The following is a 23,891-nucleotide window of genomic DNA, read 5'->3' on the forward strand; positions in this document are numbered from 1 at the left end:
AATGCAGTATTACAAGCTTTTGTGATGTTTAAAGATTCTGTATTTAATTTATTTTCTGATAGTCAGTATGTAGTTAATGCTATAGTATCCCTTGAAGATCCTGGTAGGATTTCCCCTTCCTCTACTGTTTTCTCTTTGCTTTCCACTATACAAAGTATAACCTGGGACAGAAAAGATCCATTCTTTATAGGACATATCAGGGCACATACAGGATTGCCTGGAGCCCTTAGTTTGGGCAATGATTTAGCAGATAAATCTACACATGACATACATATTTTCTCCACAATAGAAGAAGCTATAAATTTTCATAAAAGGTTCCATGTCAATGCTAATACTTTACAAAAGCATTTTAAAATAACTAAGGAACAAGCCAGACATATAATAAAACAATGTCAAAATTGTGTGACCTTTTTACCACAAGTTAATCTTGGAGTCAATCCCAGAGGACTGATACCTAACCATATTTGGCAGATGGATATCACACACTTGCCAGAATTTGGAAAATTAAAATATTTGCATTTTACAGTTGATGCTTCTTCCGGATTTTTGATGGGCTCCCTTAATGCCAGAGAAAAAACTAAAGATATTATAGCTCATTGCTTACAAAATTTTGCCACTGTGGGCGTTCCGAAACAGTTAAAAACAGAAATGCCCCTGGTTATACTTCTACCTCTTTTAAACAATTTTGCTCATCATTTGGCATTACTCACATAACAGGAATTCCATACAATCCACAGGGACAAGGCATAGTTGAAAGAGCTCATCAAACTATTAAAATGTACTTATTAAAGCAAAAAGAGAGAATTGGAAAGGGGTATATATCCCCCAAAGATAAACTTAAAATAACCCTTTTTACTCTAAACTTTTTAAATTTGGATTCATCAGGGCTTAGTGCTGTGGAGAGACATATGTATCCAAAAAATGGACATAAGCCTAAGGTACTTTGGAAGGATATTCTAACAGGACAATGGAAAGGTCCTGACCCAGTGATTGTCTGGAGTCGGGGGTCTGTTTGTGTTTTTCCACAGGGAGAACAGCAGCCCATTTGGATTCCAGAGAGATTAACTAAAACAATTTCTACAGGCCAAAAGGAAGATGATTTGACTCAAATCCATAACAGCTGATATCCAGAGCTCCAGCTTGGCTATTCTTACATCTGCGACAGTGATTAACCAGGATGCTTTTTTCAATATCTATTTTATTATTGCCTTTTCCCACATCATAAAGTTCTATTTTATTTTTGAGCTCATGCAGACCTAGGTTAATGTTTTTCTGATCAGTTTTATTTTTTGACTGTGGAGTTTTTAAACATTGCAATGGAGATTTCACCTATGTAAAGCTACAAGGCCTTTATTATTGTCTTACGTGTTGTATGTTCTGTGTGCACACTTCTGTTTTGTGTTGTATGTCTGTATGTGCGTATGTCCATATATCATATATGAGGAGCACTCATGAAAAAATGGATCCAAATTTTTTTTTATTCACGTGATTTTAATGGTTTAATTTAAATTGGGTAAACAGCTGTTGAGGATTGTTTTAATATGTGAACAAATATGGAGGTTAACAGATCTGTCTGTTTACTTTCACCTTTCCTTTTCATTGTATTTAATAATTCTGTTCAGGATAATGTAAATTGTTCAGAAAATTGTTTTCTTAGTGCCTGTTGGAATGTTACATAATTTTTTTTAGCATCATTGTCAGAATTCCTATCTTCATCCCAGTGCCGGTGAAGACAAAGATGAAACCAAACTACAGCTTCTTCGATAGTTATCACAACAAACTGTATAAACTGATGCATCAATGAATAATAACTCAACAAGTGATGCTCAATCAAGGAGTCGATTTATTTTGGGAGGAAATGGATATATTGATAGATTCCTCCGCTTTGAACTGCTTGCAGAACTTGCCTGGACTGTGTATCACTTGTATGCATTGTGATCTATCTGTTGATGCAACGAATTATGGTAGTGCTAGCATATCTTTGCTGATGTGTCACCAGTGATGCAATTTTTCCTAAGGAGCCGTCAATTGGCTTGGTGTCGTGGCATTTCTGTATCCTCCTCCCTTCTACTAGTGATGGTCTAAATTTGGGGGCCAACAGAGGTGAGGCAAAGAACCTCACCCCCCCACTGGTGCATAGGCCTATCCATGAGTATGGCTATATGCTGGACCGGTAGTCAGTGACGGGTATGATCCAATTGCAGTGGTACCAACCTAAGACAGGAGGCTGACGCCTAGAGGTCAGTTCATCCGATGACGGGTAAAGACCATATGTTGAATTGGACAACCTAACAGGCACGGTCCCTAAGCCACATTGCTTGTTGCTTAATTAAACAGAAGGGGGGAGATGCTAAGAGCCATAGCCAAGTAGTATGATGCATGGCATTTTTGGTTGAAAGGTGCCACCAGCAAGCCATTGAGATGATATGATTATGTTAAGATCTGCATTCATATGGATATTAGACCCCTGCTGTCCACCTCAGCCTGCTATGGGACTCCTGGAGAGTTCCCATTGGTTGGGGAAGTGTGGTAGGAGGGAATTCCAGAGGAGGGATTTCCTGTTGCTGGTCCAGGAGAACGCCGCAAGTGTCGGTTGGCATTTTTTTTCCCCGGGAGTGTATGGGGCATTGGCGGGGAGTTTCAAAATAAAGTTTGTTCCTGTTTGAGTGGCTCGTGATTTTGTGCCCAGCCAGACTGCGGCAAGTAATAGTTTCATCTTGTGCAAACATTCTGCTCTTGTGGTTTAATCAGTATCACCTGATAGTCTTTCTGAAGGAACATAAGGACAGGAAGAGAAAAACATGCCATGCTACAAAGGGTAATGGTTACTGCACTGAGGGTTTTATTTGATTGTCCCAACCTTTGTCCCACTGTGGCAACCTCTGAATGTCTCATTGTATCCACATAGCTTACCTCAATTTCTCCCTTATTGACAACTTTAAAAATATTTTAAAAAAGAAGAAAGAGGGCTTGGGATGTAGCTCAAGCGGTAGCGCGCTCGCCTGGCATGCGTGCGGCCCAGGTTCGATCCTCAGCACCACATACAAACAAAGATGTTGTGTCCGCCGAAAACTAAAAAATAAATATTAAAAATTCTCTCTCTCTCTCTCTCTCTATCTATCTATCTATCTTAAAAAAAGAAGAAGAAGAAAGAACCAACAGAATGTTAGTTAACACAATACAACATTACATCTTGTTAGACCAGGACGCAAGAAAAGACCACTGACTCCAATTAAAATCAAATTAAAGCAAGCTTATTATTTCGACCGGCCGGGCTGCCTCTCCCACCCAAAACCGCGGGAACAAGGCAGCAGCAGCAGCTTTCCTGCAGCCCAGCTTTATAGCCCAGAAAGTTACACAAAGGGGGGTTACAGATAACAGAACTCTGAGGAGCATAACACTAATGGTAGTTTACATTTTTGCTGGCCCAGACATCAGAATTTATGAAGATCATTAGAGCCTCAGAGAGGGTCGTTATCTGACCAGGGAAGGCCAAGATTTGTGAGGCCTCACTAAAGTTTGAGAGAGGGCTGCTATCTGGTCAGAGAGCCAGGCATGGGTGAGTTCAAGGCCTGGGCAGGCATTCCAAGCAGGTTCAGAATTTGCAGTAATTTATAGTAAAGCCGAAATTAGCTTTTCATGGCTTTGTGGCGAGATGGCTCCCAATTTTAAGAAAAGATCAGGTTGGGTCTATCAATCTGAAACATGGATCTAACAAAAGCTAAGAGCTTTCAACCCCTTTGTGTGGGAAAGTGGCAAAATGTTTTCATGTTTCACAATATTAACCTTTAAACAGATCAAAATACATGTAAATTTCCATCCCAGTGTAAAAATACATCTTATGGATAATATGTCCAGTTACAGAATATTAAATAATATAAGTAAATCTCCAATTAAATATATTTCTATAAGTTTAAAATTATCATTTCAGACAACATTAGTTTGAAGAGCACCAGCTTGGTAAAGGTGATCTCCTAAGCTTTATATCTTAAAACTTGTATATTAGGATAATATATTTAATATACAAAGAATAACTAACAGTGTCACAATTACACAGATGTCCTTTATATTAATTAGGTTTAACTTTCACGGTAAAATTCAGGATCCATAATTAATTACAGTCTGCAGAGTTTAGCAGTACTTTCATAAAAAATCAAAGATAGCCTTAAATCTCTCATACATTTAGGAATAGTGTTAATAATCAGAAGTAGACTTAGTCAAAGAAGATAGATATAAGCCAGTTTTTCCAAAGGCAGTGTGGCCCTTTTTTGCCAGATGCAATGTAAAAAAGACGGCACTTATGGGTTAAACCTATATGAACTTTTATTTTACAAACTTTTATAGAACATTTCGATAAGGCTCAGACAAACATATTTAGTTTCAGATGTATACATATCTCTAGTCACAAATATTTAGGTTATTCATGAAAATCAAGCCTGGTCAAGATGTTATGTCATCTGTTTCTCTGACAAGAAAATTCTAAAAGCACTTTAATATCTCATAGCTCTCCAGTCTTGCACAAATTGGTACTTAATGCTGTGAGGTTTTTTAACAGGCAGAATAGGCAGAGTAGGATCTCTGGCAAAGATGACTCTATTTACATTTTAAACACTGTCCAGAAGAGAATGAATGCCTCCTTCTTAAGGGGTTATTTTCCCCCCTAGGGCAAGTTATTTCCTCCTAACACAAATCTGGTTAAGGTAACACTGATCATCCTTCTCACAGTCCCTTTGACCTAAAAGGCATTCCTTGTGACTAGCAAAGTTCATCTTCCACCCCCGTTAAGATAGGCAGTTAATCACCAGACAATGAGTCTAATGGGTTCCAAATAAGGTTTTTTCAAATGTACAGACAACCCTGTGAGCGAAAGCCTCCCAGTCCACTCCTTTGTACCAATGTAGCAGGAAAATGGAAACTGGGGTGGACCCAAATGGAGGTTCCAGAAAAACTCAGACTTAAGGACTAAACGCACACAGCCAAATAAAAAGTCACGGGCCAAGCCAACAACCTTAGTACCTTCCCAGCGTCTGTACAGAATAGATTCCAACAATTAGCTCCAAGACTTTTTTTTAACATTTTTTTTTAGTTGTTGATGGACCTTTATTTTATTTATTCATATGTGGTGCTGAGAATCGAACCCAGTGCCTCACACATACGAGGCAAGTGCTCTACCCCTGAGCTACAGCCCCAGCCCTAGCCCCAATACTTTTTTTAATGTCTATTCAGCATGGACTCTGATCAATGTCTTTATCCAGAAGCCTTAAGTCCCCAGACTAGTATGCTCAGGGGAAAACACTGATAATGCCAGTTACCCCCCCCCACTATGTTGAAGTAGGCCATTAGGGTAGCACACCGAGGCAAGCATATAAAGCAGGGTTTATTTAAAAGGGGTAACACAGACTTCTCCTGGGAGGGAGAAGGGGGCCATGGCTGGTATCCTGGTATCCTGAGGTGAGGGGTTTACCTTTTTTATATGTCCTAGGCTTCTTTTGTTCTTCCACTCTCTCCCCCTTCTCTCTCTCCTTCCTGCATAGTGACTAGGCCCAGCAAATGCTTGGTGGGATGGCCAAAAGGTGATGAACAGCTGGGCTAAAGGGGCAGGGGAGGAGTGAGAGGGCAGGAAGGGGGTGAAATTAACAACTCCCTGTAGGGAGTGACAATCCCTGGGACAGTTTACCTTAGCAACAGGTTGGAGCAGGGTCAAGTTATCTTTGTTTTGTTTTGTTTGGGTACCAGGGATTGAACTCAGGGGCACTCAACCACTGAGCCACATCCCCAGCCCTATTTTGTATTTAGAGACAGGGTCTCACTGAGTTGCTTAGCACCTTTCCATTGTTGGGGCTGGCTTTGAACTTGAGATCCACCCGACTCAGCCTCCAGAGCCACTGGGATTACAGGCCTGTGCCACCTACCCCGAAGTTTATCTTGATAGGGTGGAGGAAGGGCTCTGAAAGCATTTCAGTCTCTCAGGGGGCAGTCTCCAACTTCCCAGAGTCACTCAAAGTGGCCTCCTAGATCCAACCTGACTTGATTTACCAGGCTTCAGCATCTGAGGGGAGTTCCATCTTTTTTTCCTCTCATTCAAGGCTAATTTTATTTCTTTTATTTTTGTCCTCTGCCATCATCCATAGATTACATTCTTTGAATCCATAAGACAAGAAGAACCCAGAAAGAAAATCAATGAGGCCTAGAGCCATATAGATTTCATTTTTCTCAAACTCCAGTTTTATTCCCATGAGCAAAGGGTGGCTGGAAAGCGGAGTAGAGGCCAGGTCCTCTTTGCCCATTTCACTGTAGACCAGGCAGCTTTCCTGAGATTTCCCCCCCCCCCTCACCCCAGGACTGGTGTCCCTGACCCGTCACAGCAGGATGATTTGCAGCTGCTTGGAGCCAGGCTGAGAACAGCACTCAGACTGTAAGCAATGGGTTGAAAGTGTTAGATATGGAAAACGAAAAAAAAAAAAAAAAAAAAACCAAGATAGTGTGGCCTGGGGAGAGGGAGTGAAAAAGAAAGCCATACATTGATAGCTTTTATGTCTTTCAAGATAGATCCTTTTCAGATGCTGGCCACAGGTGGGGTGATAGTGTTCCATCATCAAACCTAGAACGAGAGTCTCTGGGAAGCTTTGATCTCTATCCAGGTGCTGGCCACGGACCCCCAACCACAAACCCAAACTCCTGAGTGCCAAACTGACACGCCCACTAAACCACCTCTCAGTATAACCTGTATAAGCCCAAACTCCACTTCTGGCCAGTGGCTCACTGTTCACCAGGAAAGCGGGCCCATCAGAGGTGAGTCACCCAGTTCCTGCATGAAACTTTGCTCCTGAATAAAAAGCTGAGATGATCCGTGAAGTTTGAGTCTGGCCCGGTCCTTTTGTGCTAACAGAAAAGATTTTTTTGAATTTTATTTTTAAATCCTCTTTTCATGTCCTCCTATGCTCACACATTAGAAGCAGCACCTTTTCGGATCCAACTTAGTTTCTGACTGTTTGGACTCCTTACTGCATAATTGCATATATGCCTGCACATACAGAATCTTTCACTTGTTTTATCTCTGACAGACCAACTCTCAACTGCAAGATTGTGCAATAATTCAGAAAATTATTCAAAGACCAGATTGTTACAGTAAAACATCAGCTTTTTCTTAGATAGGTTTACCACTATAGGTAGCCCATTCAGCCAAGATCTTCACCCCCCACCCCAAAAAAAAAACAATCTATAGGATCAACACAGTATTGCTCATGTCTAAAGGGCCAGAAACAACAAAAACACAGAGACAGACAAACAGAGAGGATCCCCAACCCATGGCTAACAGATGGGAACGTTTAAAATAGAACAGATAGGGGAAAATCCAACAAGTTCCCAACTCCCACTCAACCACCACAGATATCCCCACCAAGAGAGACCAGATGTTCCCACAAGGGGGAACCAGATGTGTAGAATCAGGGTCTTGGTGTGTACACCATAGGGTCTCACCAAACTGCCAAAATGTCCCAACTTTTTTTTTTATGGACACAATATCTTTATTTTATAAATTTATTTTTTATTGGTGCTGAGGATCCAACCCAGTGCCTCACATAAGTGAGGCAAGTGCTGTAGCACTGAGCCCCAGCCCCAGCCCCAGCCCCAGCCCCAGCCCCAGTGCTTTTCCTGCATAGTTTCCTTTTTTCTTAAAGCAGAGCAAGATGGAGCAATCCATGCAGTTCAGGGAAGGAAGGTGGGAATGCACCAAGCAAAAGGAGCAGCTGCTGGGACAACCCCTCAGTCCCTCCCTTGACTCACAGGAATAGCTCCTCTGGTTCAATCCCAGGCACACTCGCCTGGCCCCTGTCCTGACTTGTCGTCAGCTCTCAAAAAGTTCGCCTTCCGTCCTCAGCATGGAAGCGCGGTTGCTTGGAGTGCCAGGCCTGCCCGAGAAAGCCAGAGTGAGGGCTGTTCTAGAGTCCCGCCTGGGGTACAAATTTTGTTACCGAAATTTTGGTCCTTGTCTTTGATGCCAATTCATGCCAATTTAATACTGAGGACATGGTTTTGAGAAAAAGGGAAAAAAAAAAAGGTTTATTGCTTTGATGACAAAAGAGAAACACAGGGGACTTCTGTCCCAGAGGCTGTGATTCCGCCCATCAGGAGGAACAGAGGGATTTTAAAGAAACTTCAAGGGTTGCTTTCCAGGTGCGCTCTGGTAGGGGATCTTGGATCCTCAGGCAGATAGCTGCGTCCTGTGGTGGGTTTGTTCAAGGGGAAGTAAAGAGAACCTGTCTCCCTAATCTTGTTAGGGAGGGGGAGAGGGGGGTAAAGAGAGAGACAGAGAAAAAAACACTTGTCCTTTTACTATCTATAGGTGGCCACTGGCCAGCGTCCTCCGTGCCACCCCTCGTCCGCGCACCCGACCTTCGGAGGGACCGGGTCTGTCGCAGGGTGGAGGACTGACTGCTGGGATTACAGGGACCGCTGTAATCCGACGGCCAGGAGGTCGGCAGCTAAACTGCGAGCGCCGGCGGGCCAGGCGCGGGGGACGGTCCCGGCCGCCTCCGGGCTTCCGAGGGGCCCCGGCCCCGCTAGGCGGCAGGTCTCAGGGAGCGGGTCTCCAGGGGTGGCCCCGGCCCCCGCTAGGCGGTGGGTCTCGGGGAGCGGGGCGGGAGGCGGCGCGGGGAACGGCGCGGAGAGCAGCGCTGATGGCTGCCCGGTCCCCTCTGGGCGCCGGGTCTCGGGGGGCGGGGCTGGGGCGGGGCTGGGGCCGGTGGGCCTCGGGGGCGGGGTGGGAGGCGGTGCTGAGGGGGTGGGTCTCGGGGGGCGGCGCTGAGGGCGGCCCGGTCCCTGCCAGGCGCCAGGTCTCGGGTGGCGGAGCAGGGCGGGCCTCGGGGGTCTCGGGGGGCGGGGCGAGGGCCTCGGTGGGCGGGGAGGCCCCGCCCTTCCGCCCCCGCCGGGGAGACCCGGGATTCAGCGGGGGAGCGCGCCGCCCTCGTCGGCAGCCCGCGGCAGCTCGGAGCCATGCTGAGGAGCTGCGCCGCGTTCCTGCGCACGCCTGGGGCCCGGCGCGGCTGGCAGGGAGCCCCGCGGGTGAGTCAGCCGGGCCGGTCCGGACAGGGCAGGGCAGCGCTGCCAGCCCACTCCGCGCCGGCGCCGAGGCGGCAGCAGCGGGGACGCGGCCTCGGGACACTCACGGCCTGAGGTTCCCACCATTAAGAAAGCGGAGGGAGGGTGACTCGCTTTTGACGCGGCGCGCGGTGGGCTCGGCTCTGGTACCGACCTAGGAAGGTGGCGCGAGGGGACAGGGGCACGCGGGAGAGCTGGCCTCGGAGAGCGGCTGGCCCGCCGGCGCCCCGACCTGGACCTGCCGAGCTCGGGGAGGCTACGCGGGCGCGGCGTCGGGCTGAGGTCACCCTCCCGGTCGGAGCCTCCGAATGGTCTCCGCGCCCTGGAAGGCCGTTGGGTGATTACGTGAGGTTCTGCCGGGACTCGGTGCCCGAACCTGGTGTCCGAGCTGTGTTCACGTTGGTCTGGCCTGGCCGGTGCGCCCAGTTGCAGTCTGTCCGGCTCCAACGACGCTCCAGGTGCTGTGGGCCCTTGACGGTATTGTCAGATAACCAAGAAAAGGTCCTTTCTCTTAAGGAGCTTGCAGCCTAGTTTGGGAGAATGGGGTCAGATTGCAAAGTTAAAATATCTGCGTATGGCATCTTCATGAAGTTGTTGAGCTTTCTGCTAAAGAATAATGCATGCACATTGGAAAAGAAAATGTGCTCATCTTACAACAAAGATGAATTGATTCCCTTAATAATGTGTGAGTGCCTTATGATCTGTGTTGGGAATATTTAAGTATTAGTATTTACAGGCTTTATAAGTCGTGATTCTTCCTACTCAGTAACTTAAAAGGTCATTAAAAATAGACCTTCTTCTGAGTAACACTTTTATAAATGTGGAACCAAAGATCAAGTAGTCTTTCCTCTACTTAGTACAACAGAAGATAATGATTATCCCTGGCATTTATCCCCCCAAGTCTATACTATGAAATTTACAAGTGTATTTACATACACCTCTTAAACTGACACTTAACATTTTTATTTCCCACAACATTATAGTGTCCATCAAGGGTAACAAACTCAACTGGATTTGGATTGGAAATAATCCAAAAGAGAAAAGACTATATTCATAATGTTCTCTTGAACATTTTCATTTAGAACAGTAAAAGATTGGAAACAATTTAAATGTTCAACTTAAATCGTTGAATTTATAGTAGTACATCAATTTAAAGTACTAAAAGCAATTATAGTACATCAGTTTAAAGGACTATTTCTCTACTGTTAAAAATGTTGGTATGTAGCTGGACACAATGGCATACACCTGTAATCCCAGTGGCTCAGGAGGCTGAGGCAGGAGGATTACTAGTTCAAAGTCAGCCTCAGCAATAGCAAGGTGCTTAGCAACTCAGTGAGATCCTGTCTCTAAATAAAATATAAAATAGGGTTGGGGATGTAGCTTAGTGGTCAAGCGCCCCTGAGTTCAATCCCCTATACCACCCAAAAAAATGTTTTTCTAAGATTAAGAACATGAGAAAGTGAATACTAAATAATTTAAAGCAATAAAAACAACAAAATTATATTTCTTACTGAGATTAAAGCATATTAAGAAAAAATACATTTAAAAACTTGGAGGACGCCCAGAAAGACAAATACCTCACTCATATGTGGAAGTCAATTTTATAGAAGTAGAAGGTAGAATAGAGGGTCACTAAAGACTACAACAAGGAGGAGAAATACAAGCTGGATAACCAGTACCAAAATACAATTAGGTAGAAGGAATAAGTACTACTGCTTTATAGCACAGTTGGAAGCCTACTTTAGGCTTTAAAGTAAAGTGGGGTGGTAATTAGTGCCTACTTCATACAGTTGTGATAAGTCCCTCCTGGCATTTTCACACAGTGTTCCTTTGCCTTCAGTACTCTTTCCAGCTGACTCATTTCTGTTTGACTAATCAATATTCAAGTTAGAGACCCAACCTGAGACAAAGACCATTCCCTTGTGCTTTAGTTTCCTGTGCATACCACACTGGTATACTCCCCCCATCTCCACCCACGTACTGATATACTTTTTATGTGGAAGACAATGTCTGTCCTTCATTTCTGTCACCAGTGCCTGGCTCATCTGGGCTTAATGCTGGCTTTGCCAGTAGCTCGCTGGATGATGTTAGGGAAATTATTTATCTTCTCAATCTCCTGTTTTCTTTCAAGGAGGTTAGACCAAGTGATATCTGGAACATCCCTTCCATTTTGAAATGACAATCCTCTGGAGGAAGAAAAGCACTAAGATGGTCTTAGAAAGTTGGAGCATAGCTGGGCACAGTGGCGCACACCTGTAATCCCAGTGACTCAGGAGACTGAGGCAGGAGGATTGTGAGTTCAAAGACAGCCTCAGCACTTAGCAAGGCCCTGTTTCTAAATAAAAAAAAAGGGCTGGGGATATGGCTCAGTGGTCAAGTGCTCCTGGGTTCAATCCCTTGTACAAAAAAGAAAGCTTGAGAATAGGCCCAGTTCAGTGTCACACACCTATAATCCCAGCAATTCAGGAGGTTGAAGCAGGAAATTCACAAATTCAAGGCTAGGCTGGGCAACTTTGGGAGACCCTGTCTCAAAATAAAAAATAAAAAAAAACACCCTTGGGTTCAATCCCAAGTACCAAAAACAAAAAACAAAAAAGTGAAACAATGTGTTATGAAATAGGATGCACCTTCCATTAATCTTCTTTTTCTTCTGTGTTTTAGAGGTCATTTTCTTCTGAAAAAGTCGTTCAGAAGGACTGTGCTCTCCCTAACCCCAGCTGGAGCAAGGACCTAAGACTCCTCTTTGACCAGTTCATGAAGAAATGTGAAGATGGCTCCTGGAAACGTTTGCCTTCATACAAACAAATTTTTTCTAAAAATTTTCAAGAATTCCAAACCCTTTATCTCGGTAGGAGCGACCACTTTCCTATTAATAATATTGGAATATCAAGTATAAAACTAAGAACAGTTATTACTTGAAAAGAGGAGTATAGTCCAGGGGGTTCTGTACACGTGTTTTATAGGCCAGAAATCCCAACAGTTATTTTGCAGACTATAGGAGAATCTAAAGCCGATTGTTAAGAATAAGATTATCTCAATCCTGGCATCCTCAGCAGCAGGAGTGAAAGGCCACCCACACACTCATCAGCCCTCTGTCTTGAGACTGTCATTACTGGTCTCAGTTTGCCCTTTATCCTGGTATCTGGCTTCATCACCCTCAGGAGTTCAGAATACTTGGGTAACCCCTTTATCTCCCAGATTCTAAACCCCAAAAGCAACCCACCCTATACCAACACACACACACTGTACTTCCTATCATTCTGTTTGATTTTTTAATATACATTTTAAGCAATTTTAGGTTTATTTAAAAAAATGAGCAGAAAGTATACTGTTCCCATATATCCCTTACCTGCTTCTCACCCAATTTCCCCTATTACTAACATCTTACATTATTGTGGTAAACTTATTATAATTCATGAACTAATGTTAATACATTACTATTAACCAAAGTCTATAGTTTATATTAGGGTTCACTCTTTGTGTAGTATTTGCTATAAGTTTTGGCAAATACATAATGACATATATGTGTCATTATAATGTCATACTGAATTGTTTCTCTGCCCTAAAAATCCCATTCTCTACCTGTTCATGTCTCCCTTCTAAACTGGCAACCACAGATCACTGAATTTTGTCTTTTCCAGCATGTCATATAGTTGGAATCATTCAGAGCCTTTTCAGATTGTCTTCTTTCACTTAGTTATATGTGTATAGAGTATATTTATTCTTTCCATTGCACACCATCTGACATGCTTAGTGTGTTATTAATGGTTTGTATCTCAACATGAGAGCATAAATTTCACAGGAGCAGAGATTTTTGTATGTTTTATTCCCTACTGTATCTCCAGTGAGAAGAATACCTGGTACATAGTAAGTGTTCATAAATATTTGTAGGAAAAAGAAAGGAGGGGTTGTGGCTCAGTGGTAGAGCGCTTGCCTCGCATGTGTAAGGCACTGGGTTCAATTCTCAACACCACATAAAAATAAAGAAAGAAACAAAAGGTACTGTGTCCATCTACAACTAAAAAAATATATATTTTTTTAAAAAAAAGAAGGAAATATTCCAGGGAATGTATTCAAGTATTCTACTTGATTTTTATCTCTCCCTTCCCTTTTTAGGCTCTGAAATGTGGTGCCAGATCCCTTGTTTAGGAATTAGAATACTGAACCTCTTTGCTTCATACCTCCTTTCTTGGGTCTGGTAGGAGTAAAACCACAGTCAGGACAGCTATTGTGATTTGAAAGGGACATATGAAAAACTTCTCTTCGTGAGTCTGCTTGGCATATAGGTTTTACAATCACCGAAGATTTAAACTGCTATTGTATTTCTGATACCTGACTTGATCTGAATCCCCTGGACCTTTAGTTGATGCAGAGCCTGAGAATCTATGTTTAACAAACTTGCAGATGATGTTGATTCATTTGACTCAGAACTTGAGAACCAGCTGATTACTGATTACAGCACAGAATGTGGATTCATTGTCTCACAAATTCAAATAATGAAATCCATAGATACAAGGGTAAGAGCAAAGTAACTGAAGTTCTTAGAGTAAGAAAGCAGAGGAGGGATCCATAGAGAGGGATGCTAGAAAGTGGCTACTGTCTAGGGTTTATATAGATGTACAGGGTGAAGGGAGCTAGCCCCTTACCCAATCCTGGGAAAGGCATTCATTGAGTTCTTCATGTGCCCTGTGATCCAAGCAGGTTACCATGCCTTTTTTGTAGATGTCTCACTATCATTCGTCCCCACCACAACTTACATCGGAGTTGGCCTGACCATGATGAGGCCTGGCTTGTGTCTATAGTTTCTCTGCCCTGCTACACAGAGACCTCACCTCAAAGGATCCCAGGTTCCCTGCTTGTTCATTTAACCCCTTCTCCTGCCTCATGATGATGTTAACAACTGACTAGAAACAGAAAGTTTTTTAAACTGGTTTTATCTTCACACCTGAGAAGCTAGTCTTATTGAACTCATCTTTGATTTTTATCTCTGTTTAAATGGACATAATAATGCTAACTTTTACCATTTTAGAAGATGCTATAGTGCCTAATTAGAATCTTAAATTAGGCTTTTGCACTTAAAAACAAAACCTTGCAGCACCTCCCCTTATGAGAAAGGAAACTGTTTACCTTTCAGACAAATATTAAAAAATTAGTAATTTGCCCTCCCACAAGGGATATTCATTTTTAAATGGTTAGTGATTTTCATAAAATTCTCAAAGGAGTTCATTACCCAAAAATGTTAGGAACCACTGGTTTCAAGAGTTTTATAAGTGCGAGTAGTTATTGAAACAGACTGATTAGATAAATCAGGATAAATAAACAGCATCTGAGAGTTGGAACCTTGAAAATCATCCACTTAGTCTGGGGCACCAACTTACAGGGGCTGTTAGGATACTTCTTCCTCTTCCCTCTTGAGAGTCACTAGCCTTCTTACTTTTACAAATATCAATTGAGTATCGACTGTGGCAAGCACTGTGCTGGGCACAGGGATATGTCAATGAAGAAAACAGGAGGTGTCCACCTTCATGGAGCTCAGTGTTTGGCCCTCTCCTTATCAAGCCACTGCTACTGAAGGGAAGAAAGACAGTAGGCTCCCTCAGTTGAAAGAAAAGTTGGAAACTACTTTTTTTTTTTTTCCTGTCTTTTCTTGCTTTCTGCACCCTCACAACCAGTCATCTGGATTTAACTTGAATCCCTGCCGTCATGGGGTACTTGGAACAAAGGGCTTCTTCCATTTTGGACAACAGTATGAATCAGTGAGTTCTAGTCTCTCCTGTAACTTTGATTCCTCCATTGAGTTCTGCCATCTACGAGGACACAGTATGAGAATTCCTTCACTTGCATCCTTTGGTGTGTAGGACTTAGATACTTCATCCTACTCTGGTTCACCTGCCAGTCCAGTCTTTGTTGTTTTCAGGCGTTTCTCCCAGAAGGTATTTCTCTCTGCTCATATTCCTGGCTGCTTTACCTAGGACATATTGCAGTCTGTCAGAATCCTTAGTGTTTGCTTAGAATAAGAGCCATGTCGCACAGTTCATTTACCATCAGACAGCACCCCGTGTCTGTCATGTGAGCTGTTTGTTCCCTTCTGCCTTACTGAATCCAATTGAAGAACGTTATATATAAATATATACCTAATACATTATTATTATTCCTCTTCATCCTCCTCTTCCTCCCCTTCCTCCCCTTCTGCCTCTCACTCCTTTTCCTCCTCCTCCTTTCGGGATTGAACCCAGGGGTACTTTACCTTTGAGCTACATCCCTTCCTATATTTTATTTTGAGGCAGGGTCCAACTAAGTTGCTGAGGCTGGCCTCAAACTTTTTATCCACCTTCCTCAGTTGGGATTACAGGCATGTGCCACTGTACCCAGCTACATTCTTCATTTGAAAACCATTGTGAAGACGTTTTTGGTTTCTTATTTGCAATTCACAGCATTTGTTCACTCACCTAATAATTGTTGAGCAACTCAGGAGACTGAGGCAGGAGGGTCCCTGCTCTCTTGGAGCTTTAACAGATATTTCTGAATGACCTTGTATCATTTGATAATCTAAACAGATCTTTCGGTAGTAGTTTGGGGATTGTGATTTTTTTTTTAATGACTTAATGTTTTTTTAATGAGCTTAATGTTGCCTAATGACCATATGTGCAAATCTAGTCTGTTCACTCTCCTGGCTCTCCTACCTTACTATTTTCTACCGTTTTCTTTCTTCTCATGCCTCTGATTTTTTCTTTCCCATTCTCACTGTCAGCTGATCTTACTTCCTGTTTCGCTAAGAGAAAGTAAAAGCCATCAGAAGAGAATCTCCAAGCTCTCGCTGCCTCCTTCCTCCTCCCCCCTGCCCTGGTCCCAGTTCTCTGCTTCTCTCTGCATGAACTGTCTGTGCTCCTCGGGGGCCACTGCTGCACTGCATCACCTCCCCTTTGGCCTGTGGAGGACATCTCTCTCTGCTAGATCTTTCTCAGCATGAGACACACCACAATTGCATTTCTCTTCCTGGTATCTCTGGAACCCACTCCATTCAGACCCTCACCCCCATCACTCCATCAAACTGCTCTGTCAAGGACACGAGTGATATTCCTGCTGCTAAATCCAGTGACCTCTCTCTGCTTTTAGCACTCCTTGTGTCTCCTTCCTCCTTGAACTCGGCTTCCAGGTCACCTCATTCTCCCACTGCACTCACCCTCTTTTTTAGTTTTTTGTGTTAGTTTCTCCCCCTTCCCCATCCTCAAACTTTGAATGTTTAGTTACCCCCATGTCTCAGCGCTTAGTACCCCCTTCTCTGCTCTCTGATAATCTCATTGTCTCGTGGCTTTACAAGCCATCCAAAATCTGACAGTTTCCTAATTCAGTGACTGAAATTTAGTCCCACAAATTTCTGGGTTGAAATTCTGGTTCCACAATTTAAAGCTATGTGATCTTGGGCAAGGTGCTTTACCTTTTGGTGCTTGCATAGATATTTCAGTGTTTGCCGAAAGAATAAATGAAACAAAAGTAAAACTACTTCAACCAAGAAAGAAACTTAAACTTCCTTTTAGATTCTGCAATACAGAGATAAGAATTATTCTTTTTTATGAATGAAGGTAAATTTTAGCTATTTTTAGGGCTGTACAGTGGTAGTATGCTGGCCTAGCATGCTGAAGGTATTTGGTTCAGTCTGTAGCACTAAAAAGTTTTTCTTAATTAAAATTAAAAATTTTTCAAATAAGTTAAAATGTAGTTGATTTGTATTACTGATTCCATTCTGGGTATCATTACATCACACAATTAGTTGACTGTCCTAGTGCCTTCTGGCTCCTACCTGATGAACTCCACCAAAATGCCTTCACATAACCCCTGCTGACTGAGTCCCAAATTCAGTAGGCATTGTTGGTTTCATGGTGTCCTCTAAGCTCTCCTGCCCAGACTCCTGCCTGCTCAAAGCCCCTCCCTCCCCCCTGTGGTCAGAGTGGTTCAGAGTGCATAGCTGATCCTGGTAGTCCTCTGCTGCCTTCAGTGCCACCCGCTCTCAGATTCCAACACAGATAGGAAACACCTGGAAACCTTGTTAAAGCAGGTTCCACTTCAGAAGGTCAGAATCTGATTCTGTGTTTCTGACAACTTGTTCTACCATTCTTATTTTTCTCATTTATCCATAAACTATGGAGAAAAGGGGATAGTTCTAGGCCAGAGCTAGCCCAAGAATGTTAATTTTCCCAATTCCTAGGCCAAGATTCTTTCTGTTGTGCCATAATACTGATCCTTAATTTTAAGTTTCTGTGTCTGGTCCTCTTGAGTACATGTAGTGTGTGCCAATACGTATCTGTGCCAATTGATGGGCATACAAAGTCGAAAGTACAGGGTGACCGTCCAGTAGATGACCTAAGAAAACGGCATCTTCCCCTGTCCTCCTCGCTTCTCCCAGATTTTCTTATCATATCTTTTTCCAAGTTTATAAGTATGAATTCAATAGAAATGAAAGAAACTTAGAGAATTTATGCATGACAAATCAGATGACCTATAAAGAAAGCTAAGAATAAAAAGATTAAATTTTAAAATAATTATAAAAGGACACCCTTCTCTTAAAGCAATAGCTTTCCGTCTTTATTTTTAGTAACCTACGTTTTGACTTAACCTAGAACACTTAACTTCCACACAGTTGTGTAAGTGGAAAAAACTCTCTAAACAAGCATAGCAGTGTTTGCCCAGAATATATCTGACATATTGTGCTTCTGTTTAAAGGATGTTTATAACCCATTGATTTGATTTCATAAACCCCAATGGTTCTACCCCTAGTTTGGGGGCTGACATAAGAATCTCACTGTGTATTGCTCTGAACTTGCCCTGTTTCTGATCCAGTATAATTAACAGGTTTAACTTATATGTGCCAGGAAAACCTTCTCCTTACTGTTAGATTATTCATTTTAAGTCTCATTTAAAGCCTGTCTACTCCAAGAAGAATTTCTGTCTGTACCTTACCATTTTATTCAGTAGTTAGCATCTGTGTTTCCTGATTGCATTTATAGTTAAGTGCTGAGTTTTCATTTCATGAATATTTACTGCATCCCTGTTTAGACTAATAAGTCCACAGTGGCAAATATCCTATATTTTTTTTTCCCTTGGGACCCTCCCATCCCTTTCAATTCTGAACCCAATTGACATTTAAATCAATCATCACATATGATTTTAAGCACCATGAAAGGTGCTTAGCTGGGTCGTAGCCTTCTCTTATACCTGTTTCTCATCCACCTATGACCTCTACCTTGTTTCCCTGTAGACCCAAGTCTCGTAAAAGGAGAAGAACGTGCCCAGCTCTTCACAAGAAGCTTTGAGAATGGCCTGGGCTTTGAATATGTGATGTTCTATAATGATGCTGAGAAAAGGGTACTTTGCTTTCTTCAAGTAGGTCCTCACCTGCAGGGAGCACCTGGGTAAGTGGGATAGCCTAGCAAAGTGAAACTGAAAGACTTCTATCTGCTAGCACCCTCATGTGTCCAGGGACTACCAAGAAGACATTACGATGGTAGTGTAGATGTAATTTATTGACATAGAAAGATGTTTATAATATATTATAAAAGAAGTGTTACCTATATTGTTAATATTAATTAAAAATTTAATATAATATCAAAGGACTTAGAGAATATATTATTATAGAGCATAGGGCAATAGAGTATAATTTGAGGGAGTATCATTAACATGTTAGTAATAGCCTGACACTGACTAGATGGTAGTATCGTAGGCTTTATGTTTTTCTTTTTTACAGTAATGGGAATTGAACCCAGTGGAGCTCTACCACTGAACTACATCCCGAAGTTTGTTGTTGTTGTTGTTGTTGTTGTTGTTTTCTTCTTTTCATTTTGATATAGGGTCTTACTATGTTGTCCAGGCTCAGCCTCCTGAGTTGCTGGGTTTACAGGTGTGTACCACTGCACCTGGCAAATTGTTTTTTCTTCTTACTGCAGTCTCTAAAATTTTAAACATCGAATGTGTATAGTTTGTTTAATAGAAGCATAATATAAATTTTTAAAGTATATGTTAGTTTTTTGTATGGTGTGATCCGGTTACTATTAAGTTCCTGTTTTATGTAAGTGCTCAAGACTCTACAGTATTATGCTTTGAATTTGGGGGATATTATTTGACATTCAAAACATTGAATATGGACTAAGTGAACCTCTCCAAAGTAATTGTGTGAAGATGCTTAGGTAATTTCTCCCTCTCTGATTCCCAAACTTCTGAGACCATTTTTCTCTCTCTGCCATTGTAACTAGGTTTGTTCATGGAGGTGCCATTGCAACCATGATGGACTCCACCACCGGCACGTGTGCATGTAGAGCTGGGGGGATTGCCATGACTGCCAATCTCAACATCAATTTTAAAAGGTAAACTCACAATAATTCTTCTCCTTAGGTGTCAGAGTCAGATGCCCCCACTGCAGATCCTGAGGCGAAGACTCGTGTGCCAGTGGCTGTTAAGGAAGTACCCCCAGAGGAAACTAGCAAGGGAGAGGCAGAATCAGGACACTGGAGGCAAGGGAGCCAACCAAGGCTCATGTAGCTTCAGCCTGATCATACAAAGGAGCTCCACTATGAAGTGTATGCCCCAGAATCAACCCCCCCCCCTCCCCAAGGCAAGGGCACATCAGTCATAGGATGAGGTCTGCTCTGAGACTATAAACTCCCAGGTCTAAGGCTGTTTTAGGAAAGCAGTACACAGGTGCATACACACTCCCCCCATGTACATTCATACACACACACACACACACACACACACTTCTTTTTTTTTTCCCCAAACACAGGATCTCATGTGGTACCCATGGGAAAACACTTTTTGGCAAATTGAAAAAAAGGAATCCAAGGGGGTCTGGGTGGAACACTAACATCCACTACATAATAAAACAGGGGTTTTACATAAATATCACAGATAAATAAAAGGGAAATGACTTTGGTATTTATTTTTTTACTTTTTAGAGAGAGAGAGAATTTTAATATTTTATTTTTTAGTTTTCGGCGGACACAACATCTTTGTATGTGGTGCTGAGGATTGAACCCGGGCCGCACACATGCCAGGCGAGCGCGCTACCGCTTGAGCCACATCCCCAGCCCTGACTTTGGAATTTATGAAAAACAAACCTGAGCATGATCTTCCATCATGCTGATGTACCCCTACAGTAAATAAACTAGTTATATTGTCATAGAAACAGAAGGCAATAGAGCAGAACAGAATTTAAGAACAGGGAGTTCAATGTACAAGGTCTTCAAGTGAGGTTTTATTACCTCACGTAGCAGGAAACATTTAAGTTACAAAACATCTCCCTTTTATGTATCCCAGAGAGCTGTGTGGCTCATGTGGCTCACGTGGCAGTTTTTTGGGAGCCATGCTTCACAGATTAATGGTTTACTTCCTATAGATAATTCTTAGTTCTCTAGGTAATCCTTCTCACAGGCATATCCTACTAAGGGCATTCTATAAAAAAAGGGCACTTTCTTTTAGAAAATATCATTAGTTTATTTCAGGGGTCAGCAGACTCTCTGTAAATGTTTTATGCTTTGTGGGCTATACAGTCTCTGGCATAAGTACCCAACTCTGCAAGTGTAGCACAAAACAGCTATAGACAATTACTAAATAATTATAGTTGTGTTCCAACAAAACTTTACTGATAAAAACAGACCAACTAGCCAGTGGTCTATGGTGCCAACCTGGGCCTATTTACCTGAAGGTCCAGTGGGAAAAGATTAGACAGGGCCATTGTTTTCCCTGGAAGTATTTCCCGTGTGTGTATGTGTGTGTGTGTGTGTGTGTGTGTGTGTGTGTGGTCTCTTTCTCTCTCTCTCTCTCTCTCTCTCTCTCTCTCTCTCACACACACACACACACACACACACACACACACACAGAATCACGGGCCAGCTATTTCAACGTCTTTCTCCCCAGCTGCCAATAATAGTAACTTCAAATTAAAATTAATTAGGGGCTGGGGTTGTGGCTCAGCGGTAGAGCGTTCACCTAGCATATGTGAGGCCCTGGGTTTGATCCTCAGCACCACATAAAAATAAATAAAATAAAGGTGTTGTGTCCAGCTGCAACTAAAAAATAAATATTTTTTAAAAATTAAAATTACTTAAATAAGATTGAAAATTATTATGCAAAATAAGTCTAGAAAACGGCATCCTGAGTTGGTGTGGCAGCTCTGTAGTGTCCAGTGATGCAAGCCCCTTCCATCTAACTTTATGGTCCAGAATAGCAGCAAGAGCCATCACGTGTCCTGGACAGCAGGATTGAAGAAGAGGAGAAGAAACATCTTCCCTTTTTAAATTTAACTTTATTTTACTGTGGTAAAAACACTTAATATGAGATCTGCCCTCTTAACAAATTTTTAAGTGCACAACACAATATTGTTAACAGTAGGTTCAGTGTTGTTTAGCAGACCTCTAGAACTTATTCATCTTGCATAATGGAAACTTTGTGCTTGTTGATTAGCAATTTTGCATTTCTCCCCAGGAAACCCAGCCCTTGGTATCCACAATTCTAGTCTTTGATTCTATGAGTTTGACTTTTTTTTAGGGGAGAGTGTGCTGGGGATTGAACCAGAGCCTCTCAGATGCTAAGCACATGCTCCACCACTGACAACCACAGCCCAACCCTGAGTCTGGCAATTTTAGATGAACTATTGCAGCATTTTGTCCTTCTGTGACTGGGTTATTTCACTTAGCATAATGTCTTCAAGGTTCATCAAGGATGTCTTATATTGTAGGATTTCCTTCTTTAAGGCCAAATAACATATCATTATAGGTATATGACATATTTTCTTTATTCATCTGTGAATAGACATTGTGGTTGTTTCCACATCTTGGCTGTTGTGAATAGTGCTATAGTGAACATTGGGTTGGGGTGCAAATACCTTGTCAAGATCTGGATTTCAGTTGTTTTGTGTAAATACCGGAAATGGGATGCTGGATCATATGGTAGTTGTATGTCTAATTTTTTAAAAATATTTTTTTAGCGCTGTGGATGTGGCTCAAGCGGTAGCGCGCCCGGCCCAGGTTCGATCCTCAGCAGCACATACAAACAAAAATGTTGTGTCAGTGGAAAACTAAAAAATATTAAAATTCTCTTTAAAAATATATTTTTTAGTTGTAGATGGACACAATATCTTTATTTATTTGTATTTATGTGGTGCTAAGGATCGAACCCAGTGCCTCACACCTGCTAGGCAGGCACTCTACCACTGAGCTACAGCCCTGGCCCTCTATTTCTAATTTTTATAGGAACCTATACTGATTTTTATAATGGCTGTAACATTTCACGGTCTTACCAATGATATTGGTCTCCACCTTCTCACCAACACTTACTGTTTGTGTGTGTGAGATGGTGGGTGCTAAGGGTGGGACTCAGGGCCTCTCACGTGGTATCATTATATGTATATGGCATATTTTCTGACATATTTCACTGCTTTACCTCAGCCCTGTCTTATTTTGGTTTTTCACTTTTTGCCTTTTTGATAATAGCCATCCTAACAAGTGTGAGGTGTTATTTTATTGTAGTTTTGATTGCATTTATTTCCCTGATGATTAGCAACATTAAGCATCTTTTCATATATTGTTGGCCATGTGTATGTCGTCTTTGGGAGAAATGTCTCTTTTAAGTCTTTAGCGTATTTTAAAAATTGGATTATTTAATGTAGTCCAACTTTCTATTTTTGCTTTTGTTGCCTGTGCTTTTTTTTTTCAGGGGGTGAGGGGGTACCAGGGATTGAACTCAGGGGCACTTGGCCACTGAGCCACATCCCCAGCCCTATTTTATATTTTATTTTAGAGACAGGGTCTCACTGAGTTGCTTAGTGCCCCGCTTTTGCTGAGGCTAGCTTTGAACTCACAATCCTCCTGTCTCAGCCTCCCCAGCTGCAGGGATTACAGGCGCGCGCCACCTCGCCCAGCTTTGTTGCCTGTGCTTTTTGATATCATATCCTTGAAGTCATTGCCAAGACCAATATTGTAAAGACTTTACCCCTCTGTTTCTTCTAGGAGTTTTATAATTTCAGGCCTTAAATTTAAATCTTAACCCATTTCAAGTTGATTTATTTGTATGGCATAAGATAAGGTTACACTTTCACTCTTTTACATGTGAATACCTAGTTTTCCATTTGTTCAAAGAGGCATCTTTTGCCCATTGTGTATTATTGGCACCCTAGTCAAGGTTAAATTGTATAGTCAGGCATTTATTTCTAGGATCTTCGTTTTGTTTCGTTGGTTCATGTCTATCTTCATGTCAGTAAGGTGCTGTTTTAATTACTGTATCTTTGAAATGTATTTTGAAATCAGAAGCGCATTGCTGCTGAGTGCCGTGGTGCATGCCTCTAATCCCAGCAATTCGGGGGGCAGGAGGATTGCAAGTTTGAGGCTAGCCTCAACAGCTTAGTTAGACCCTGTCTCAAAATAAAATGGACTGGGGATATGGCTTAGTAGTAAAGTTCCCCTGGGTTCAATCCCCAGTACAAAGAAAAAAAAGTGTAATGCCTCTAGCTTACTTCTTTTTAAGATTGTTTCAACTATTTGGAGTTTTTTATGATTCCATATGAATTATAGAATTGCCTTCTCTATTTCTGTAAAAAATGCCATTGTATCATATTTAATGTTTATCATCAATGCTTCATAGTTTTCAGGGTACAAGGTTTTGCCTCTTAATTTTATTTTTAGGAATTTATTCTTTTGATGCTAATATAAATAGTTTTCTCAGTTTTATTTTCAGATAGTAATTTTGGTTTATAAAAACACAACTGATGGTTTGTATGTTGATTTTTTTGTATCCTGCCGCTTTAC

General features: G+C 42.0%; 1 protein-coding gene across 2 annotated transcripts in view; it reads left to right on the top strand.

Moving 5' to 3' along the window:
• The first annotated feature begins 8,916 nt into the window (after nucleotides 1-8,916).
• Them4 (thioesterase superfamily member 4) overlaps nucleotides 8,917-23,891 on the top strand; it is a 29,092-nt gene continuing 14,117 nt past the window's right edge. Inside the window, exons 1-4 of one of the 2 annotated variants that reach the window (XM_046421961.2) lie at nucleotides 8,917-9,063; nucleotides 11,761-11,947; nucleotides 18,356-18,509; nucleotides 19,347-19,457. In XM_046421961.2, the coding sequence (XP_046277917.1) occupies nucleotides 8,995-9,063; nucleotides 11,761-11,947; nucleotides 18,356-18,509; nucleotides 19,347-19,457 (521 nt within the window). In that variant the 5' untranslated portion in view covers nucleotides 8,917-8,994. Of the gene's footprint in view, nucleotides 9,064-9,124; nucleotides 9,558-11,760; nucleotides 11,948-18,355; nucleotides 18,510-19,346; nucleotides 19,458-23,891 lie in introns of those variants that run through there. The other variant, XM_046421962.2, reaches the window with a different exon arrangement.

This window comes from Marmota monax, unplaced genomic scaffold (genome assembly GCF_021218885.2).
Source record: "Marmota monax isolate L192 unplaced genomic scaffold, Marmota_monax_Labrador192_F-V1.1 WCK01_AAM20220418_F8-fsc00108, whole genome shotgun sequence".
Lineage (NCBI taxonomy): Eukaryota > Metazoa > Chordata > Mammalia > Rodentia > Sciuridae > Marmota > Marmota monax.